General features: G+C 33.7%; 1 protein-coding gene across 1 annotated transcript in view; it reads right to left on the reverse strand.

The window, feature by feature from the left end:
- Nucleotides 1-2,913: 2,913 nt before the first annotated feature.
- LOC131674194 (neogenin-like) overlaps nt 2,914-19,099 on the reverse strand; it is a 298,710-nt gene continuing 282,524 nt past the window's right edge. The window contains exon 21 of the mRNA XM_058952751.1: nt 2,914-3,049. Within this exon, the coding sequence (XP_058808734.1) occupies nt 3,041-3,049 (9 nt within the window). The 3' untranslated portion in view covers nt 2,914-3,040. The remainder of the gene's footprint in view (nt 3,050-19,099) is intronic.

The raw sequence follows: 19,099 nt of genomic DNA on the forward strand, positions 1-19,099 counted from the left end.
ATTTCCGCCGTAGCGCGTACACGGATACTGCTGACCATAGTGTCTTATCGCTATGTTCTTGGCCTTGGCGTGATACGAATGGGACTCTCGCAAGCGAAGTCTTAATTAGATATATTATAACAAAAAAAATAAAATGGTCCGTCACGTAACACTAGATACGAGTGAAATGAAAAAGAATAAAAATATTCTCTCTAAATGGATAGATGCATTATTAACACAAACGCATAAACATTTTAAAGAATTAAAATTCTTGCATTTAGAAACGTGTAATAGAATTATTCAAACCAAAAAAAAAAGAATTATTAAGAATTAGGCGATAAAAGACTTAATAATATACCAAAAAATAGTCATTTAAGTAAAAATCTAAAAACCCTAAGGAGAATCGTTAAAAAAAACGGAAGAACCAAAAATATAACCACAAAATAATTAAATCTCTGAATGAACGAAGTATAGAATTAAAAAAGAAGGTTCTATGATTCTTCATGAATAACAGTCACAATAAAAACAAACCATTATCATGAAGTTAAGCAGCGAGAAGAGCACAAGCTTGGACGGTAAGTGGTAGTGCTGGAGGATTAAGGCATTCGGGTGAATTTCCAGGATTAAATGAATTGAGAGAATCTCAAGGCTACCGACAGATATTGCGAGAAATAAAAACCTCTATCTAGATTTAGAAAATTTAGAGCTAGGAAAGACAAACTCCTCTGATTCTAAAAATTCGGATTAGGAAGATAACTGGAATAGCTAACATTCTGACGATTCGCTAGAGAATAATAAAATTAAAAAGTAATTTAAAGAATTTGAAAAATTTATGCTAAATAAACCTTTAATGACAGCACACTATGGTAGATTACCTTCAAACGCGAAACCGCATTCTATCGAACCTACTGAAGTGTCATGTCGTAGCGTACCGTTGTCCCAAGATTGGCTGAGACAACTTTAGACACAACGTTGACAGTCTTCAGGACGATTGGCTAGGTCGTGATCTCAGGGTTCTTTCGGGAGTTGCAGCGGGTTAAAACTGCCCAAAAACTCACCGGGATACTTTTATCTAAAAATCTTTACGGTAAACGATTTTCCCTTGTTTGACTTCGTCCCAGACCTGTGGCTTAGACGCAGTCAAACAGTAACACCAATCAAAACCTTATGTCGAGAGGGCGTTATTTCTAAGTATTCTAGCGTCGCGGAAATTTCTAAATTTAAGAAGGAGTGACAGAAAAGAGTGAGATTCTTTCTAAGTTCTTACTTGTTTCTTTATTTTTTTTTCCTCTGTGACGAAGTCCCTTCCAGTTACAACTGCACCACACACGTATTAAGCCTTGCACACTTATTTTCTAAGTTGTCTTCTGGCTGATGAATCGGCTTCCTGTCTTCCTTCTTGACATGATGCTGGGGAGCGAACGTGCTTGCAAGTAGCGAGCAGGCCCTTTTATTACTTTCATACGGCCACAGGGAATCACCCTTCCTAAGTCTCCCGTGGGTGAAAACTCTAATTCGGCCTTTCTTTCGACATTGGTCCTTTCTGATTTTTTTTAGGGCCTAATTGGTCGGAGGGCGTGAATGTTCCGGGGACGCTAGAGGCGTGGACCTCTCTACTTGTGTCTTCCCCTCCAGAGATGGCTCCTCAAGTATGATTTTTTTCTTTCAAGTCGTATACGCGTAATTATTTATAATAAACGTGTAAGGCGTTTCTTTTATGTGGTTGCTTATATATATGTCTTACATTACTCAGTGAATTTACATATATTTAATTTCATTAACTTTATTTAACTAATTAATTAGAATAACTATGCGCTTCTTCTGTTTATTTATTTTTTTTGTAATTTAAAATTAATTTCCAACAAAAATCTATTTTTTTTATTTTATTTTGTTTCGGGTTATTTTAAAGGTATGTTTTGTCGATTTACAACTGCAATCTGCATGGGAGCGAATATTTTTATGTTCTTTTTATCTTTTATAATTTGATCTTATTTAAATGGTACAAATGTAAAATTATTGTTGAAGCATTTTTTTCATAAGAAAAGTGAACGTTGGAAATAATATTTAAAACAGGATGCAGATTGTGTTTTACAACTTTTCCAAGATGCGCGGTCTGTGAGGGCGTAAGACAGGAATAGCGTATTCTGGCACGGTTCTATGATTCCCTTATGGAAGAGTTCGTAAATATTTCCTACCAGAGTTTTTTTAAATGAAAACTCTCCTAAACAGAATCGAAACAGAAGACGCTCAACCTTGCCTTTTTTCACTGAAGGCAAAGGTTTTTATTTTATTTTAGTAAGATTAGATTAAAATTAAAATTAAAAAAAAAAAAAAACGACCCGCCGTTACACCTCCACACTAAAACGGTTGCTCAAAGAAGTGTAACGAGGAAGAGTAACTGTAATTTGGTCATGCATTTGAATATAGCCATTAAATTTTGTTCATTAGATAGTATTTAATTTATAAAATATCCATTTGTCACAGACTGTGCCGAGGTCGGTGCTTTAGGTGTTACATTTATATTCTTTTTTATTTCGTTTTCATGGGTAGATGCTGGATGGTATCCGGGTTTCTACGACCGGGGGGGGGGGTCAATAAGTCTTTAGAAAAAGAAGGAAAAAAAGTTTTGCGTATGTAATTTTTTTTATTTTTCAACATAATCTCCTTGAAGGTCGATACATTTTATTAAACGGCCTTCCAGTTTTTTTAAGCCTTCAGAAAAATATGATTTCTGAAAACCCTCAAAATAGGCATTTGTTTCGGCGATGACTTTTTCATCCGACGTAAATCGTTGTCCGGCAAGTTCCGCAGTTACAAATCGTTCTTTGTATTTGAATTTTACATTGATTGACTATAGTATCTTGGAAATTGTTCATTTGAAGCAAGTTTACATAGATTTTTGTAGAATTTAATGTTATTTTCGGAACTTTGCATGATTCCACGTCTAACAAAAAAACGGTTGTTATATTCAAAGATTTAGCCTCGCAATCGTATCCAATCACAGCCGCTGTAGGGCTGACCATTATTGAAGCAATTAACAGAATTAGACAAAATATTTTCCTTAAATTTTCTGAAATAAAAAATAATATATATTATTACATGTTCAATTATGATTTTTATCGATTTTTTTTTCTTTTTATGAGTCTGTTGATTAATGTGTGAAATTCTCAAGCGATTTGCATGTACTATTTTGGCTTTATTGTTTACTTCTATTTTTATATTGTGTTTTGGAAGGATTCTTACAATTTTGTAGGGACCAGAGTAGTGATCTCCAAATTTTTCAGGCTTTGGTCCTGATTTTAAAAATACAAAATCACCTATTTTAAAGTTCTTTGGGTTTATATTCTTATTATAGTATATTTTTGATTTTTCTTTTCAACTAATTAAATTGTCATAAGCTAGTTTTTGTATCCCTGTTAATCAAGTAACCAAGTCAGTTATATAGCCTTTGTAACTAGGCAATATGTCTCCTTCATGCAAAGGATTGGTAGGAGGCAGGCATGCTAGACGACCAAATACTACTTTATACGGCGTATGTTTGGTACTTTCTTGCACACATGTATTATAATTGAGTATAGTTAGATCTAACCATTCATTCCAATTATTATCCACCTCTGTATATTGTTTTAAAAATTCCGCAAGCACATGATGCGAGCGTTCTATAGATCCATTTGACTGTGGCCTAAAGGCCGTAGTCTGTAGTATTTTTAATTTTAAATCTTTTTGCGATGCGTGACATTAATTGACTCAGGAAATTCTTTCCTTGATCAGTTAAAACAGAGTTTGGATACCCAAAAACACAGATAAACTTTTTAATAAAAGCATCTGATATAGAAGCAGAAGTTGTGTTGTATAAAGGTACAGCTAGACAAAATTTACTTAGGTGATCCTGTAGAGTCAAAATGTACTCGTAGCCCTTTGGAGTTTTCTTTAGTGGATCCACTATATCCATAGCTACTTTATCGAAAACGGAAGTACATGTTTCTGTAATAATTATATGTTGCTTAGTTTTTAAACGAGTTAATTTCTTTAATTGACATTCTAGACATTGTTGAATAGGTCTTTGAATATCATCCTTTAAGTTTTCCCAATAACATTGTTGTCTAATTCTATAAAAGGTTTAGGAAACGCCACGATGGCCTTCTACAGGGGATTTGCGTAATTTATAGAAGATTTCATCTCGGTTTTCTTTAAGGACATATTCAACAGTTCCTAAGAAAATAATTATTTTTATATTCGTTCCATGAATGATTTCATCTAATAAGTTTATACATTCTAACCATTGTAAATTTTCTATTGACTTGGTTTTCGCGATACATCCTTCCTTTTTATCTAAATTTATTAATAATCGTTGTGAGATATTTAGCGTATGTAACATGTTTTCCCTTATCTGGGTTAATGACTCTGGGTTCTCACCTCGTATACATAATCCGAATTGATAATATTTCTTATTCTTTTTTGTTTTAGTTACTTCGCATATTTCTAATGTTTGGTTGGGGTCTATCTTATTGTATTCTAATAATTTGCGGGAACCTTCGTCACAAGGTTGCCCATTACTATTTATGAAATAAAGAACATTATTGTTGCAGTTATGGAGAGGGTCTCGGATTTTCACAAAATTCTTGTTCATATTGAAAAATATGTCATCAGAACTACATGATTCATCTGAATTATTTTCTTCATCATTTTCTATGTTCAAACTGTCGTTGTTTAAAACAGATCCCAAATCATCTGGGATTGAATCTTGAGTTCTCGCCGGATATTGATTTTCTCTGCTGTCGTCTAAAGTAGGTTCATCGTCTGTTATTAATGGGGATGTATTCAGATTCTGCGTAATTAATTTCCTTGGTCTACCTTTAAGTTTTCTAGGTTTTAGCGTAGGTGCCAGGTTTGGTTCTTCAATATCACGAGAAGTCTCAACTATTTCATTTGTAAATTTTCTTGGTCGACCTCTAGGTTTTCTCGGTTTTTCTGGTATTTCCAATTTAGATGGGGCATTAGGGATAGGTTCAGGTACTCTAATACCTCTAAAGGATTAGGGACAGGTTCTCTAATATTTATTTTTGCCGCCGAGTAAGAATGTTAATGTCAATAGTTTTTACCTCGAAAAGTTTACTTTTTACAACTGTGTCAATTAATTTTTCACGTTTATAAAGTGGAACTGTTATATCTTTTACATGTATTGTTCTGGTTCCAAAATTTAATATAGCTTTACTTTTATAGAGAAAATCATTTCCGATTAATCCTTTGATGTCATGGGAAAACTATTAGAGACGACCTCAAATTGAACAAGAATGGATAATATTTCGATTATCGTATATCTTAATGTTTTGCAAGTTTTACCACTAATGTCATTAATAACTATTTTGTCTGTGTTTTTAACAAGTTCTTCATCTGCTACAAATCTTCTTTTAATTATGCTTATTTCAGACATAACATTAATTATAAATTGTATGATACAATCCAATTCCTTGTTAAAAATATTTATGTATGGTAATTCATTGTTTATCATATGTAAATCTATGCTTCTGATCTTTCTAACCTGCCTGTCATTTTCATACTATAGGAATCTTAGAGGTCTAGTAGTTTTCAATAAAATTAAATGTAGTTTTTCAAAGTCGATTTTTGAATTAGTTTCATGTAAAAATTTTGAACTTATAATTCCACGACAAGGTAAATCATATTTACTATTAATAATATAGAATTCCGTTTTGTTACCTAATAGAGGTATTTCTATGCTATACTTTACTTCTATATCTTCAGTAAATAGTCCGGAAAATTTTATGCTTTTGTTGAGATGTTGTAGTAATCCTTGCGGTACAGCACTTTGCTTCTTAATATTTACTGAAGTAGTTGTATCAATCAAATATTCTAACTCGTTTCCAGTGTAACGGAGAATAACGGCTCGCTCGTTGCTCTCCGTCGAGCTCTCACCAATGCCCGTGCGCCTTGCCAAGCTGAGAGTGTGCGCTGGTTGAGCACACTCTCATCAGCTATCTCTTTTGCTCCCATTCTTGAGGTGCGACGGCGGCGACGGCGATTGGAGGGAGCTGACGAGTAGATGGCAGTGAGAGAGAGAATCGGCAGTAGCAGCTGGACAGCGTAGTAGACCGCCGCGCGCACAAGTTTTTTTTCTTTTGGATTTCGCCCGTGTCTTTTTTGTTGGTTAAGTTTCCGCGCCCTCGCCGTAATTTAACAAGAATACGTGCTCGGTGCGCGGAACAGTGACGATTATTGTGTGTGAGAAAGTGATACCGAGTGAAGCGAGGCCAATGCACGTGGGCCACCGGCGAGGTGACGCGGGTTTGTGCGCGCGTGTGGCCATCTTATCTTGGCAGTGAGCGGCAATTTTCTGTTGGTTTTGGACGGAGCACGACACAGCCAGAACACACATCATCAGTCAGAGTTAACACACACACATACTCTCCAGGACAACAACAACAACACTAACAGTAATAATAACAGCGATAACAGCAACAATATTAACAATGACAGTAACGTTAACAGAAACAACAGCAATAATATTAACAACAATAATAACAGCATTAATATTAACAACATCAATAACGACAACAATACCACCAAAACTTAACTAACAAGAATTTGGAAACTTGAGGGATACATTTAACAGAGGAATTTTTATATCGCCGCAGAATTTGTACGGGCAGTCGCGAGCCACCTTGAGAGGGACGACTGGATTTCACCGTTACACGAGTTAAAGGGTCGTTTATACTGAGTACTAAATTTTTAGGTTCTAAGTCGTCGTAACAGTTTCTAATTGTATTAATCTCCACAGGGTTTCGCGATAAGGCATCAGCAGCTGAATTTGATGTTCCAGGCTTATATGTTATCTTGTAATCATATTGCGATATCCAGAATCGCCATTCATGAACCTTTGTGTTTAAATCGGCTGTTTTGAATCATATCAGAGGTTGATGATCAGTTATTATGGTTATTGGTCTATCATATACATAATTTTTGAAAGCTTTTATACTTTATTCAATGGTTAGAGCCTCCTTTTCATAAACTTCGTAGTTTAGTTCAGAACCTCGTAAAACTCGCAAGAAATAAGCATCGGTTCTAATGTTATATTCTTTTGTGAGGTCCGGAAATTGTAATAACGGTGCATTACACAATTTTTCCTTTAATTTACAGAAGGCTTCTCCGGCTTTTTCATTTCATTCAAATTTCATATCTTTCTGCAGTAACTTAGTTAGAGGTTTTGCTGTTTTTGCAAAGTCCTTTATGAATCGTCGATAATATTCTGAAAGTCCGAGGAATGAACGCACTCCTTTTATGTTCTTTGGTCTAGGAAATTCTTTCACTGCTTCAACTTTTTTTGGATCGACTTCCAATCCATCTTTACTAATTACATGACCAAGATATGCTACCTTACGTTTCAGAAATTTGCATTTATTTATTTGTAATTTTAAACCAGATTATTTCAAGCGTTTGGCTAATAATTTGAATTTTCTGTCATGTTCCTCAAGACTATTCGCATAAATTACTATATCGTCTATATAAACAAACAATTCTAGTCCTTGCAATCCTCGAAGAAGTGTGGCCATTAATCGTTGAAAGGTAGCTGATGCATTCTTCAATCCGAAAGATGTACTAAATAAGGCAGGAAGAGCGTACTCTGGCACGGTTCTATGCTTCCCTTATGGGAGAGTTCGTAAGTTTTTCTATTTTCGGCTCTGGCCAGAGTTTTTTGAAATGAATATTAATAACTTGTATAAATTTGAAATCATGCTGGACACCGGTTCAGAAATAAATATAATGAAAACTAACCTAATAAAAGATTATTTGCATTATCTTGATGATAAAAAACGTCGCTGGTTGAAGGGAGTACGCTGAAATGCTTTTCCTACTTTAGGAGTAGCTTATTTTTCTGTGTTTGGACATAAGACTGAATTTCACTTAGTATCTGATGATCTACCTATACCGGGAGACGCTATAATTGGTGCAAGTAATTTCTCAAATAATCAAGCCATCCTATCAGAATCATAAACTTATAGTTGGACATCAAATTAGTTTTGAAACAGATGAAAATTATGCAAGCACTAAGCTTTGCTCTATATATAATGCAACTAAAAAATCAGGTTTAAAAGTTAATCTAAAAATTAAAATAATAAATCCACCAACTAGATCTGAAGAATACTTTTTATTAGATACTGAATCTGAAGTGAATTTAATAAAAGAAGATTGATACCAAGTGGTAATATAATTAATTATTTAAAGTTTATAAACATAAAAGGAATTAGAAGCGACTCAAGGAAAACTCTGGGAATAATAGAAATAAAACCCTTTAATACAAGCACGATATTTCATATAGTAGATGATAACTTTGAAATGTCTTAATGAAGGCATCCCAGGATCACTATTCTTTGAGGACATCAAAGCTACTATAGATTTTGAATACTATACACTAAAAGTTCATTATCATTTTATTCCAATGATTTTAAAAATTGATCCTAAAATGAAATCCAGTATTAATAAAAGAGAAATTGACCAATATAATGATAATATTTTACGAGAATTCATACCATTTGACAAGAACGCTCCTATACCAACTACTTATGAATCAGAAGAAGAATTACAAGTTTCTTCTGTTGAACAAAATAAAAAACAAGAACAAAGGATTCAATCGTCTAACTCCTCGATAAAAAGAGTATTTGCAAAAGTACCTTTAATTTCTGTCAAACACGAAAATGGAAAAATGATTAAAATCATATCAGATACTGAATCTGAGACTAACCTACTTAAAATTTGATTATCCTAAGAACATTTAAATCTAATCGATCATTCAAAATGACGTTTATTAAAGGGTGTTGGCTTAAGCCCTATTCCTATTTTAGCAATAATCCAACTAACTATATTAGAAATACCTACGAACTTTCACTTGGTACCAGAAGATTTTCCTATTCCAAGTGATGGTTTATTTGTTACAAACTATATTCTTATAATCAAGCGATGATAGAATATTACAGGAGAAAATTTATACTACTAGATTATGTACTAGATCTACAGATGATTGATGATATATTACCTCCTTCCCACTTCACAATATTTAACTCTACACCAAATTCACCTAAGAGATGTTGTCGAAAAATTAGAATTCTAAATTCACTGGACAGTAAAGAATTTTTATTGCTAGATACAGGGTCAGAAATTAATATAATAAAGAAATATTTAGTTCCACGAGATAATGAAATAGATCAAACAAAAATAACTCACGTAAACTTAACGGGATACATACAATTTTAGGAAGTACTGAAATCCATTTATGCGGATTGTATACCATCTTTTACGTTGCGGAAGACGACTTCGACATAAGAAATGGAGGAATATTAGGATCCTTGTTTTTTGAAGACCCGAAAGCAATACTCAACTTTTAAAATGATACAATTACTGCAAACTGTCATCGTTTGCCCGTGATACTAGAGAATGAGATATTACTTCTGGAATAATATGATTGGATTTAACCGAAAGGGTCTAGCAGGATAAGATAGTCAAAACTGCCCCGAAGTGATTCAGGAAACTAACTATACTCCCATGTTCAGCATGGAAAAAGACTACGATTTCCAGATTTTCAGACCCCTAAACCCATACGGGGCCCTATAAGGCCCAGTTTTGTCATTTTTGGTTTTTCGACGATATCTCAATCAGTTTTTGAGCTAGAAAAAACTTTTTTTTTTCAAATTGTAGGGTATTTTAAGCCCGATCAAATGGTGCTAGTTTGAAAAAATTTTGGCGCGAAATTCAAATATTTAGAGACGTTCGAAAATTTTGAAATTCGATATTTCCGGAATGGGGACCGACTCAACGCCAAAAAAAAAATATGTTGTTTCTAAACATCTCAAAAATATGTGTGATTTTTCTTAGATTTTTGAAAGTGGTGGAACGACCCCAAAAAAAATAAAAACCAACAAAAAATTTAGTTTTTTGATCCTACAGCCTTGTAGATTAGATCTACGTTAAAACAAATAGCACCATTGCATTCTACGTAAAAAAATACATCGAAAATATGTATCATATGTTTAGAAAAAATTCAAGTCATCATGCAAATCCGTACATGATAAAATCGGCCCTGCCGATCGGCTCCACTTACACTGTAAATATTTATTATTTGTCGATTTAACGTCCTCAAGAGATTGTTTTCAAACATGTTATACATATTTTCAATGTATTTTTTTCCGTAGAATATTATGGTGCTATTGTTTTTATCATAAAATTTACCTCATGAGCGCTCGAGGCCAAAAATTGAAAAAAAAATTAAGTTTTTCGCATTTTGCGTATTTTATGAATGTTGTGTTTTATGAAAAAAATCAGGAACGATATCGTATTTTCCATAAAGAAATACATCGAAAACGTGCATTGAAAATGCGTAAAGGTTTTCTACTCAAGATTTATTTATAGTTGCAAATCATGATATTTGTCTACATTTAATAATATTATTACTTTTTGAATTTTTACAATCTGAGCCGACCTTATAGTATTCAAATTCTGCTAAAACATTTTTAAATTGAGTTTACTATCACTTTAATTTATACTTTTGACGACTTGATTTTGATTTGTAATATTTATGAATTTCATGTTATGACATCAAATCATACCGCACTATTCACCACCAATCTTCTACTTTGAAATTTTTCTGGAATAAATAAATAAAATGGTACAACTTTTTAAAGTTTAAGGCACTGATATTTATTACAAGCTTAAACACATAGGCTAATATATAATGTGATTGAGCTTTACGTATTGGCTTTTCAGTTTATTTATACATCTTATTTAACAATTTACATAAAATAATACCATGACTTTAGTGCAATTTGATTCGGCAGATTTTGACCTTAATAGCTCTATGAATCTTCGTCGCTGTCTTCTTCTATAACGGGAACGACTTCGTTTCGTTCAAAAATCTTGGTGAGATGCTCTGCAGGTCGAAGAATGCGAGACAAATATCTAGCATGAGACAAATAGTAAACAACTGCAGCAACATGAGAGCAACAACCGATCGTTCGCATCCCATTAGCACATTCGCAATAATATCGCTGAATTCCACCACATCCAATTGAATTGGGTTTGTAATCGATGTAACAGTTGTAAGTCTTTTTTTCAATATGCCTCGATCTCACACGCAATTTGAGAATGTTCTCTACATCTTTATGAAACTGCACAGTCATCTCATTATTGTCATCTATCATTTCTGCCAAATAAGAAATCGATTGCTGCAGTTGATAAGTTCCAGTAAATAGCGTAATTAGATCATTTTCTGTCATTTCTGGAAAATCATCCACATCAGAGGAACTCAATTTTGTAAATTCACTCGTTCGGCGACTCCATCTTCCTGTCGCTACATCTTCAGCTAAAGTATTTTCCGTACCGTGTTTTGAAATTACTTGATTGAGAATATCTTCATTTGTAGAAGCTCTAGACACCAGCCGTTTCCCGAATTCATTAATTAAAAAACAAACGACTTTACAATAAAGACTGGCTTCGACTAGAAAGCGATTATCTAGTTGCTGGTGGAAAATTTTATATTTTTGAGCCACGGCACCATGAACAGCTTCTACAACCCACCGAATCATTGTAACACGGCGAGAATTATTCGCTGCTTCTGCTGTTAATTGCTTTTCTCCTTGTTTTTTTAAGGATGGCATGAGAACTCGGTATTTCATATTTTCTAATAGTTGCAGTACGTCACGGAATCCACGGTCGAGTACGAAAACGTCACCTGCTTTACACATAAGATTTTTCAAATCATCATTTTCAGTTAGCAGTTGTTCCAAAATCTTGGCATCATTGTCTTTGGCGGAGAAAGGCCCAAGCACATCAACAATATATCCATCAGTAGTACAAATAGTGAAGGGCTTACATAAAGGAAGCTTCTTGTGTCCCGAGTAGGACCTCCTTTGGTATTCGTTATTGGCGCTCTTCTGATGTTTCAAGTAGGTTCCATCACCAACCAATGTGAGATTACTGTCTTTTATATTGTGAAGTTTCTGGAGGAGAATTGTTGAGTGGTTTCAATCAAGTCATTTCTATTTACAGCTTTCAACCCGAAGCGCGAAGGTAATACATCTTTTTCAAATGATTTTAAAATTGATTTTGAAAATTCAGATACTTGCTGAGGTCGGTCTAGACCGAAGACAGAGCTAATCATTTCGTTTGAATTTCCAGTTCGCAATCTGAATAGAAAAATCACTAGAGCTTGGTTTACGGTGCGATTATCCGTATTCCTTAAAGAAGTCATCATTTCTCGCAATCGAATTAACTGTTCCCAGTTAAGTCCAGTAAAAGTTTGAATTCTTTTTTCAGATATAGCAAAGTCGCCGACTCTGTGATGTAGTTCTCTATCTGAAGTTACAGTGAAAGCTTGGAATAATTTAGTTATGTCATCGACTGTAACCAAAGATGAATGAGAAACGACTGTCAAATTATTTATTTCATCTGCATAGAATTTTTTGTTTATCAGATGAATTGTGCAACATCTATTCCCTTTTGGAATGAAGATTTGTTTTTCAACAAAAACTTGGTGACGCGCTTCGAAAGGTACAGAAATGAACCCAGATTTTTTTCCACACAAACAACAAGAATTATGCGTAGAAGTGATTCTTCTATATGGCAACTCAATGGTCTCTTCTTCTTTTTTATTATCAACTAATAACTTTTTCGATAGTTGGAATGGCGGATCACTATGAGAAGGTTGAGAAGCGACTTCTGAAGATGAACTGGATTCTTGACTTTCAGTTTGAGGAACATGTTCAAGTTTTCTTTGTTTTGACCTTGCGAAACGAGCAGCCCCAGCACATTTTATGCATAGAATATCATTAACCACCACCGTTCTTGCAAAAACATCTGAAAGGGTTGTCGCTTCTTCTTCATTGCTCACAGTCTGTTTGTAGCCAGACATTTTCTTCTTTGCCAGACCACATCCTGCGCAACTATCTCCGACTGTCGTATCAGCCATTGTGAATGGAATCTGAAATGAAAAAAATGCGACCCTCTAGTAATTGTATTTGTAAAGAAGTGATTGCCGTCAGGTGGTAGACAGACAAACGTTTTTTTACGGAATTTAATCTACACGCACATTCATTCTTTTATTTATTTATTTGATAGAACATGTTTAGTAATTGCTTTAATACACCAATATACACAAACATTGGATTTTATTTACATTATTTAAAGAAAATCATATAACCGTGTTGGTCAATAATGACCTTATTTAACATAGTTACCAAATAAATCGTTACAATTTTTTCGCAAATAACATCGCTTATAAAGTGTTTCCTTGGAAAGTAACAATGTTAAAGTAACGGCGTATTTTTTTTAATTTAACGGTTGTAGTTCAACTTTGTTACTTTCGAAAAAAAATGTCAACGACGTTATTTGGTAACGACGTTGAATAACGGCGATAAATAACGCCATTATTTCCTAAAAATGTTATAATTTTTTTTTAATCAGGGCAGCATTAGCACTAATGAGCAACTTTGAAATTATTTCTATATAGTATGTTAATGTCTTATAGGAAACAAAATTTTTTTTTAAATAACGCATATTAACAAATAACGAGGTTACTTTAACGGCATTATTTTCGAAAAAAAATTAATGACGTTACTTTCGGAAAAAAATTATAACGTCGTTATTAACGTTAACGGTAACTTAAACGGTAACTTAACGGTTAAATAAAAATAGTTGAAATTATTTGAGTATAAAACTCAATAGCAAATAAATTGATATAGCCAGAAAGCAGACTTCTGTCGGCTTTGCTCGTCTTTTAGATTAGAACATTATTCATCATTTTTAAGGATTTTTCCATTATTTTTGGTAGACACTGTTTGTTACAACTAATTTATTTATTAAGTCCTACGCACCGTTTTGCGGCCTAATTTTTTTACCTCATTGTTTATTTCGATTCTACCAATTATTAAATTATTTATTGAATTCGATCAGTGCGAAAAGACCGTTTTTAAATAAATAAATACAACTTTTTCTTTTTGTGATTTTTATTCTCGTCCGGACTCTATTAATTAACAAATTCCACACTCTGTTCGCTACACGACATTTATTATTTGTTTTATTAGTTGACTTATTGTTTATTTAATCTATTTATTTTCGTTAATACATTCCAGTTTTTTCCGTCATTTAATTTCTCGCGCGCTTTTATATTTAAATAATTAAAAGTACTGAAAATGGCACACTACATTTTTATTTGTTTAGGATTTTTCATTTATTTATTTATTTATTTAATCATTACCTGCGATAGGAACACCGAGGCGATCGTAACTCTATCTGTTTCTTACGTGACTGTCTTTGGGAGCTGTCGGCTTTGCTCGTCTTTTAGATTAGAACATTTTTTCGTCATTTTTAAGGATTTTTCCATTATTTTCGGTATGTACTCAATATTAAAATTAATTTATTTATTAAGTCTTACCTCCGTCCCGCCGCTTAATCTACTTGTCTCATTGTTTATTTCATTTTTACCGTTTATTAAATTATTTATTAAGTTGTTTAAGCGCGAAAAGCCCGTTAATTGATAGGATTGTTTGTGCTCTATTAACTTGAGTAAGTATATGTAATAGTCAAATAAATACCTACCCTGCCTGCCGGGTAGGCCAGCGTGTGAATAAATACAAAAACACTGAGAAACGCAGTATTTTTGCTTTCGGAGCCTTCTATATGTATTCTAGGCTAAAACCAATAGCACTTTTGTATTCTATGTGAAAAAATGCATCGAAAACATGTATAATACGCAAAAATGCACAATTTCGTCGCTTATACACGGGCTCTTATGGAGAGCATCATAAACAAAACGGTATTATAGAGTGCAAAACTAGTTAAGAGAACTTTTCAAAAAACTATACTAAGGAAGGATAAATATTAAAGAAAGCTGTATGCGAAGTCAGAGTTGCGGTCACCATTGGAAATAATAATTATCGAATTAAAATGCGAACGAAAACTCGAGTTTGTAGGTTATGCGGGGAAGTGCGGGGGGACCCCCCGGCCCTGACTCTCCATGAGGACAGCATAGCATTAACTACCTTAAACTCCCGACCTTCCACATCATCATTAGCTCATACTGGTACGCGGAGGTATGTTATGTTGAACTATGAATTCTCAGTGTATAATGGCACTGATAATATATGTATGATATCTGTTTTCGATGTATTTTTTTACGTAGAATTCAATGGTGCTATTTGTTTTAACATAGATCTAATCTACAAGGCTGTAGGATCAAAAAACTAAATTTTTTGTTGGTTTTTATTTTTTTTGGGGTCGTTCCACCACTTTCAAAAATCTAAGAAAAATCACACATATTTTTGAGATGTTTAGAAACAACATATTGTTTTTTTGGCGTTGAGTCGGTCCCCATTCCGGAAATATCGAATTTCAAAATTTTCGAACGTCTCTAAATATTTGAATTTCGCGCCAAAATTTTTTCAATCTAGCACCATTTGATCGGGCTTAAAATACCCTACAATTTGAAAAAAAAAAGTTTTTTCTAGCTCAAAAACTGATTGAGATATCGTCGAAAAACCAAAAATGACAAAACTGGGCCTTATAGGGCCCCGTATGGGTTTAGGGGTCTGAAAATCTGGAAATCGTAGTCTTTTTCCATGCTGAACATGGGAGTATAGTTAGTTTCCTGAATCACTTCGGGGCAGTTTTGACTATCTTATCCTGCTAGACCCTTTGAACACATTTATAAATTTGGAATCTCAGAAAGATACTAGTTGAGCTATGCTACATACGTTGTCTATAGAGGAATACGGAGTGTTTCAAGAATTCGATATCAATAAATTTGAAAATCTCGACTTTATCATTCCACACACACAGAACAGAAAAAATGTAGCTGACCTAGTAGTAATGGAAAATGACAATAAGAATCGAAATATAAAGGTGGAGGATTACTTAGACCTTAGTCATTTAGATGGAAAAGAGAAAAATTATGTAACAAATTAGAATAATGTAACTTAAAATGTTTTTTATCTGCCTGGTGACGAATTACCAGGTAACGATTTAGTTACTCATGTGATCATACCCACAGACAATGAAACGATCAATTGAAAGCAATATCAGTTTCCACATGCAATGAAGGACAATTTAAAATATCACATAGACAAACTTTTAAAAGCTGAAATCATTAGAGAATCAAAATTTGAATATAATTCACCTATTTGGATAGTTCGTAATGCCAATGATGAAAACGACAGGTTAGGTTCTTGAACTGAGAGAATTAAATGAGAAAACTATAGCAGATTCTCATCCTATTTCAAATATAAATAATATTTTCGATCAAATAGAAGGGGCTAAATTCTATACCGTTTTAGATATAGCCATGGGATTTGTTCAAATTAAAATGCATCCCGATTGTGCTCATAAAACTGCCTTCAGTACGCCGTTCAGTTATTATGAATTCGTTAGAATGCCTTTTGGATTGAAAAATGCTTCAGCTACCTTTCATGGATACACTTCTACGAGGATTTCAAGGAGTAAAATTATTTGTGTATCTAGATAATACACTAATTTACGCAGACACTATTGAAGGACATGATAAAAAGTTCAACTTACTTGTAGAACAGCTAAAGAAAGCTAGTTTAAAATTATAAATAACCAAATGCAAATTTTTAAAGCGTAAAGTTACATATCTTGGTCATGTAATTGCAAGGATGGGTTAGAAGTTGATCCAAAGAAGGTTGAAGCAGTAAGAGATTTTCCGAAACCTAAAAATGTGAAAGGCGTTCGTGGATTCCTTGGCCTTGCAGGTTACTATTGAAGATTTATAAAAGATTTTGCAAAAATAACGAAATCCCTCACTAAATTTCTACAAAAGAACGTAAAATTCGGTGGAATGACAGAGCCGAAGAAAGTTTTCGCAGATTAAAAGGTATGCTATGTAATGCTTCTTTCTTACAATTTCCTGATTTGTCAAAAGGATACAATATTAGAACTGACGCCTCATGTACAGCAATAACTGGAATTCTATCACAAGGACCTATCGGTTCTGATCGTTCCATCGGTTATATTTCTCGAGTTTTATGACGTCCTGAGCTTAACTACGAGGTATACCAAAAGAAAGCTTTGACCATTATGCAAATCATAAAAGCCTTTAAGTCCTATGTTTATGATAGGCCAAATACTATAATAACCAATCATCAACCTCTGGTTTGGTTCAAAACAGTTGACCTATATACAAGAGTACACAAATGGTAATTTTGGATATCACAATATGACTATAAAATATTTTTTAAGCCTGGTTCTTCTAATTCAGCTGTTATTACATAATCCCGTCAATATATTAAAAATAAATGCAGTAAGAAATTATTGTGAAGAATTAGAATCAAAAAGTCTGATACTTGCCATAAATAACTATTTAACGAAAAACAAACTATAATTTTTAATTGACAAAACTATCTGTATCGGTCCTATCTGTGAGCTCCTAGACTATTTTCTTATTTTCACTGTATTACTGCAACCCGCTAAACTCGCGAATCTACATTCATCAATTAGTATATTAAATGGCACTATCTCACGTATTATAGGATCGTACTAGAGCAAGAGTCAAATTTCATGACCATATAAGGAGCGTGACGTCACTCTACTTATAGATATAGATAAGATAATTTTTATTGTTCAATGAAAATACGTTATTAAAAGTAATTTCAATGAAATAAAGTATTTTTTATATAGATTTAGGACATAGATTAAGATTATCACATTTCCAAGTACTTTTAATTATTGAATAGTATTGAATTTTAATGTGCAAACTTAATTCATTTATAACTTTGTAAATATTAATTATTGTAAATATTAAAGCGGATACTCTGAGCTCAAGATGACTATCTTAGAAACATGAATAAGAATTCGTTTCATTGATAACAACTTAATTATTATTGTTATCAATAAATTGCAACGGTAGTCGATTTGATCAATCGATACGTTAGCGATTCGGTAGCACTCGCGATGCTAGAGTGAACGTCTAACAGAGAGAGGGGGCACGCGAGAGTTTAGTTTTTCAGTTAAGCCTCAGCTGTTGTTCGTAAGAGTACCACCGAATAATTTTCTACTGTTTTGTTGCCGTTTTACCGAACAAAAGTTATTTTTCTGGTTTTGTGATACGTGCACGAATGATCGCAACAAGGACAGCAGTAATTACAACAGCAGCAAGCGAGCAGCAGCATAAAGCGCAGCAACAGCCAATTTTAGCGAGGAGAACCAGCGCAGCCTTTCCTGGGAAAGAATTGGTTTTTCTTCAACAATTACGGCTGATCACCGTAATTGCGCCGCAGGGTAGGTGCACCTCCATTTCTCAGCGCGACAAAATACTTGCGATAGTATTTTGTCAATCGCGGCCGGTTGTGTGTTCGCGCCGAACATTAGTTTTCGCGGTAGAATTTTGAATTCTCTTTCTCTCTCATCCCCCATATTATTAAAAATTTATAAATCCTATTCTCGTGCGCAAGTCTTTTGGCTCTACGAAGGCTGTAGTTTTTTTAGTCATAAACGATCTTAATTTTATTCGCTGCATTACGTTATTTCGTTCTTTTTTAGTTTAACGGGTCCGTCACCGGTTAATTTTTAAACCGATTTCATCTAGGAGATAGTTGGAGTAAACATTAGATCACTCACACCTAATATAGATCGAGTGTCACAAGTCAGGTGACTCAAGGTGAGTTCAACTCTGTTGGAAAAGGAGACATCGGAACGAAAGTATCAAACGAAAGGCGAATACACGTATACTCTTACGTGTTTAATGGAGCGGCGGTTAGCTCTGCATCGTGGGAGTTTGTTCTTTAATAAACCCATTTTGTACCGGCTAATGCACCCCGTTACAAAATAAAAATTAATGCTTTATTTAAACAAATAAAAGTATACGAATTGAAAGCGTTGATTCTGTACGTAATGACCAAATTGTCAGAATTTATTAATTCTAATTAGCCGATTTTATATTTACATTATAAGATTTTGCAAAAAACGAAAATTAAATATTACTCACAAGGAAACCCCCCCAACCCGACCTCACCGATTTCAATAATCTTTTGATATGTTATAGTTCATCAAAAAATAAGACATACGTATTTTTTTTTATCGGCGGAAAAACACTTTGAGGGGGTGA

This window comes from Phymastichus coffea, unplaced genomic scaffold, assembly GCF_024137745.1.
Source record: "Phymastichus coffea isolate CEN01 unplaced genomic scaffold, Cenicafe_Pcof_1.1 PCOF00014, whole genome shotgun sequence".
Lineage (NCBI taxonomy): Eukaryota > Metazoa > Arthropoda > Insecta > Hymenoptera > Eulophidae > Phymastichus > Phymastichus coffea.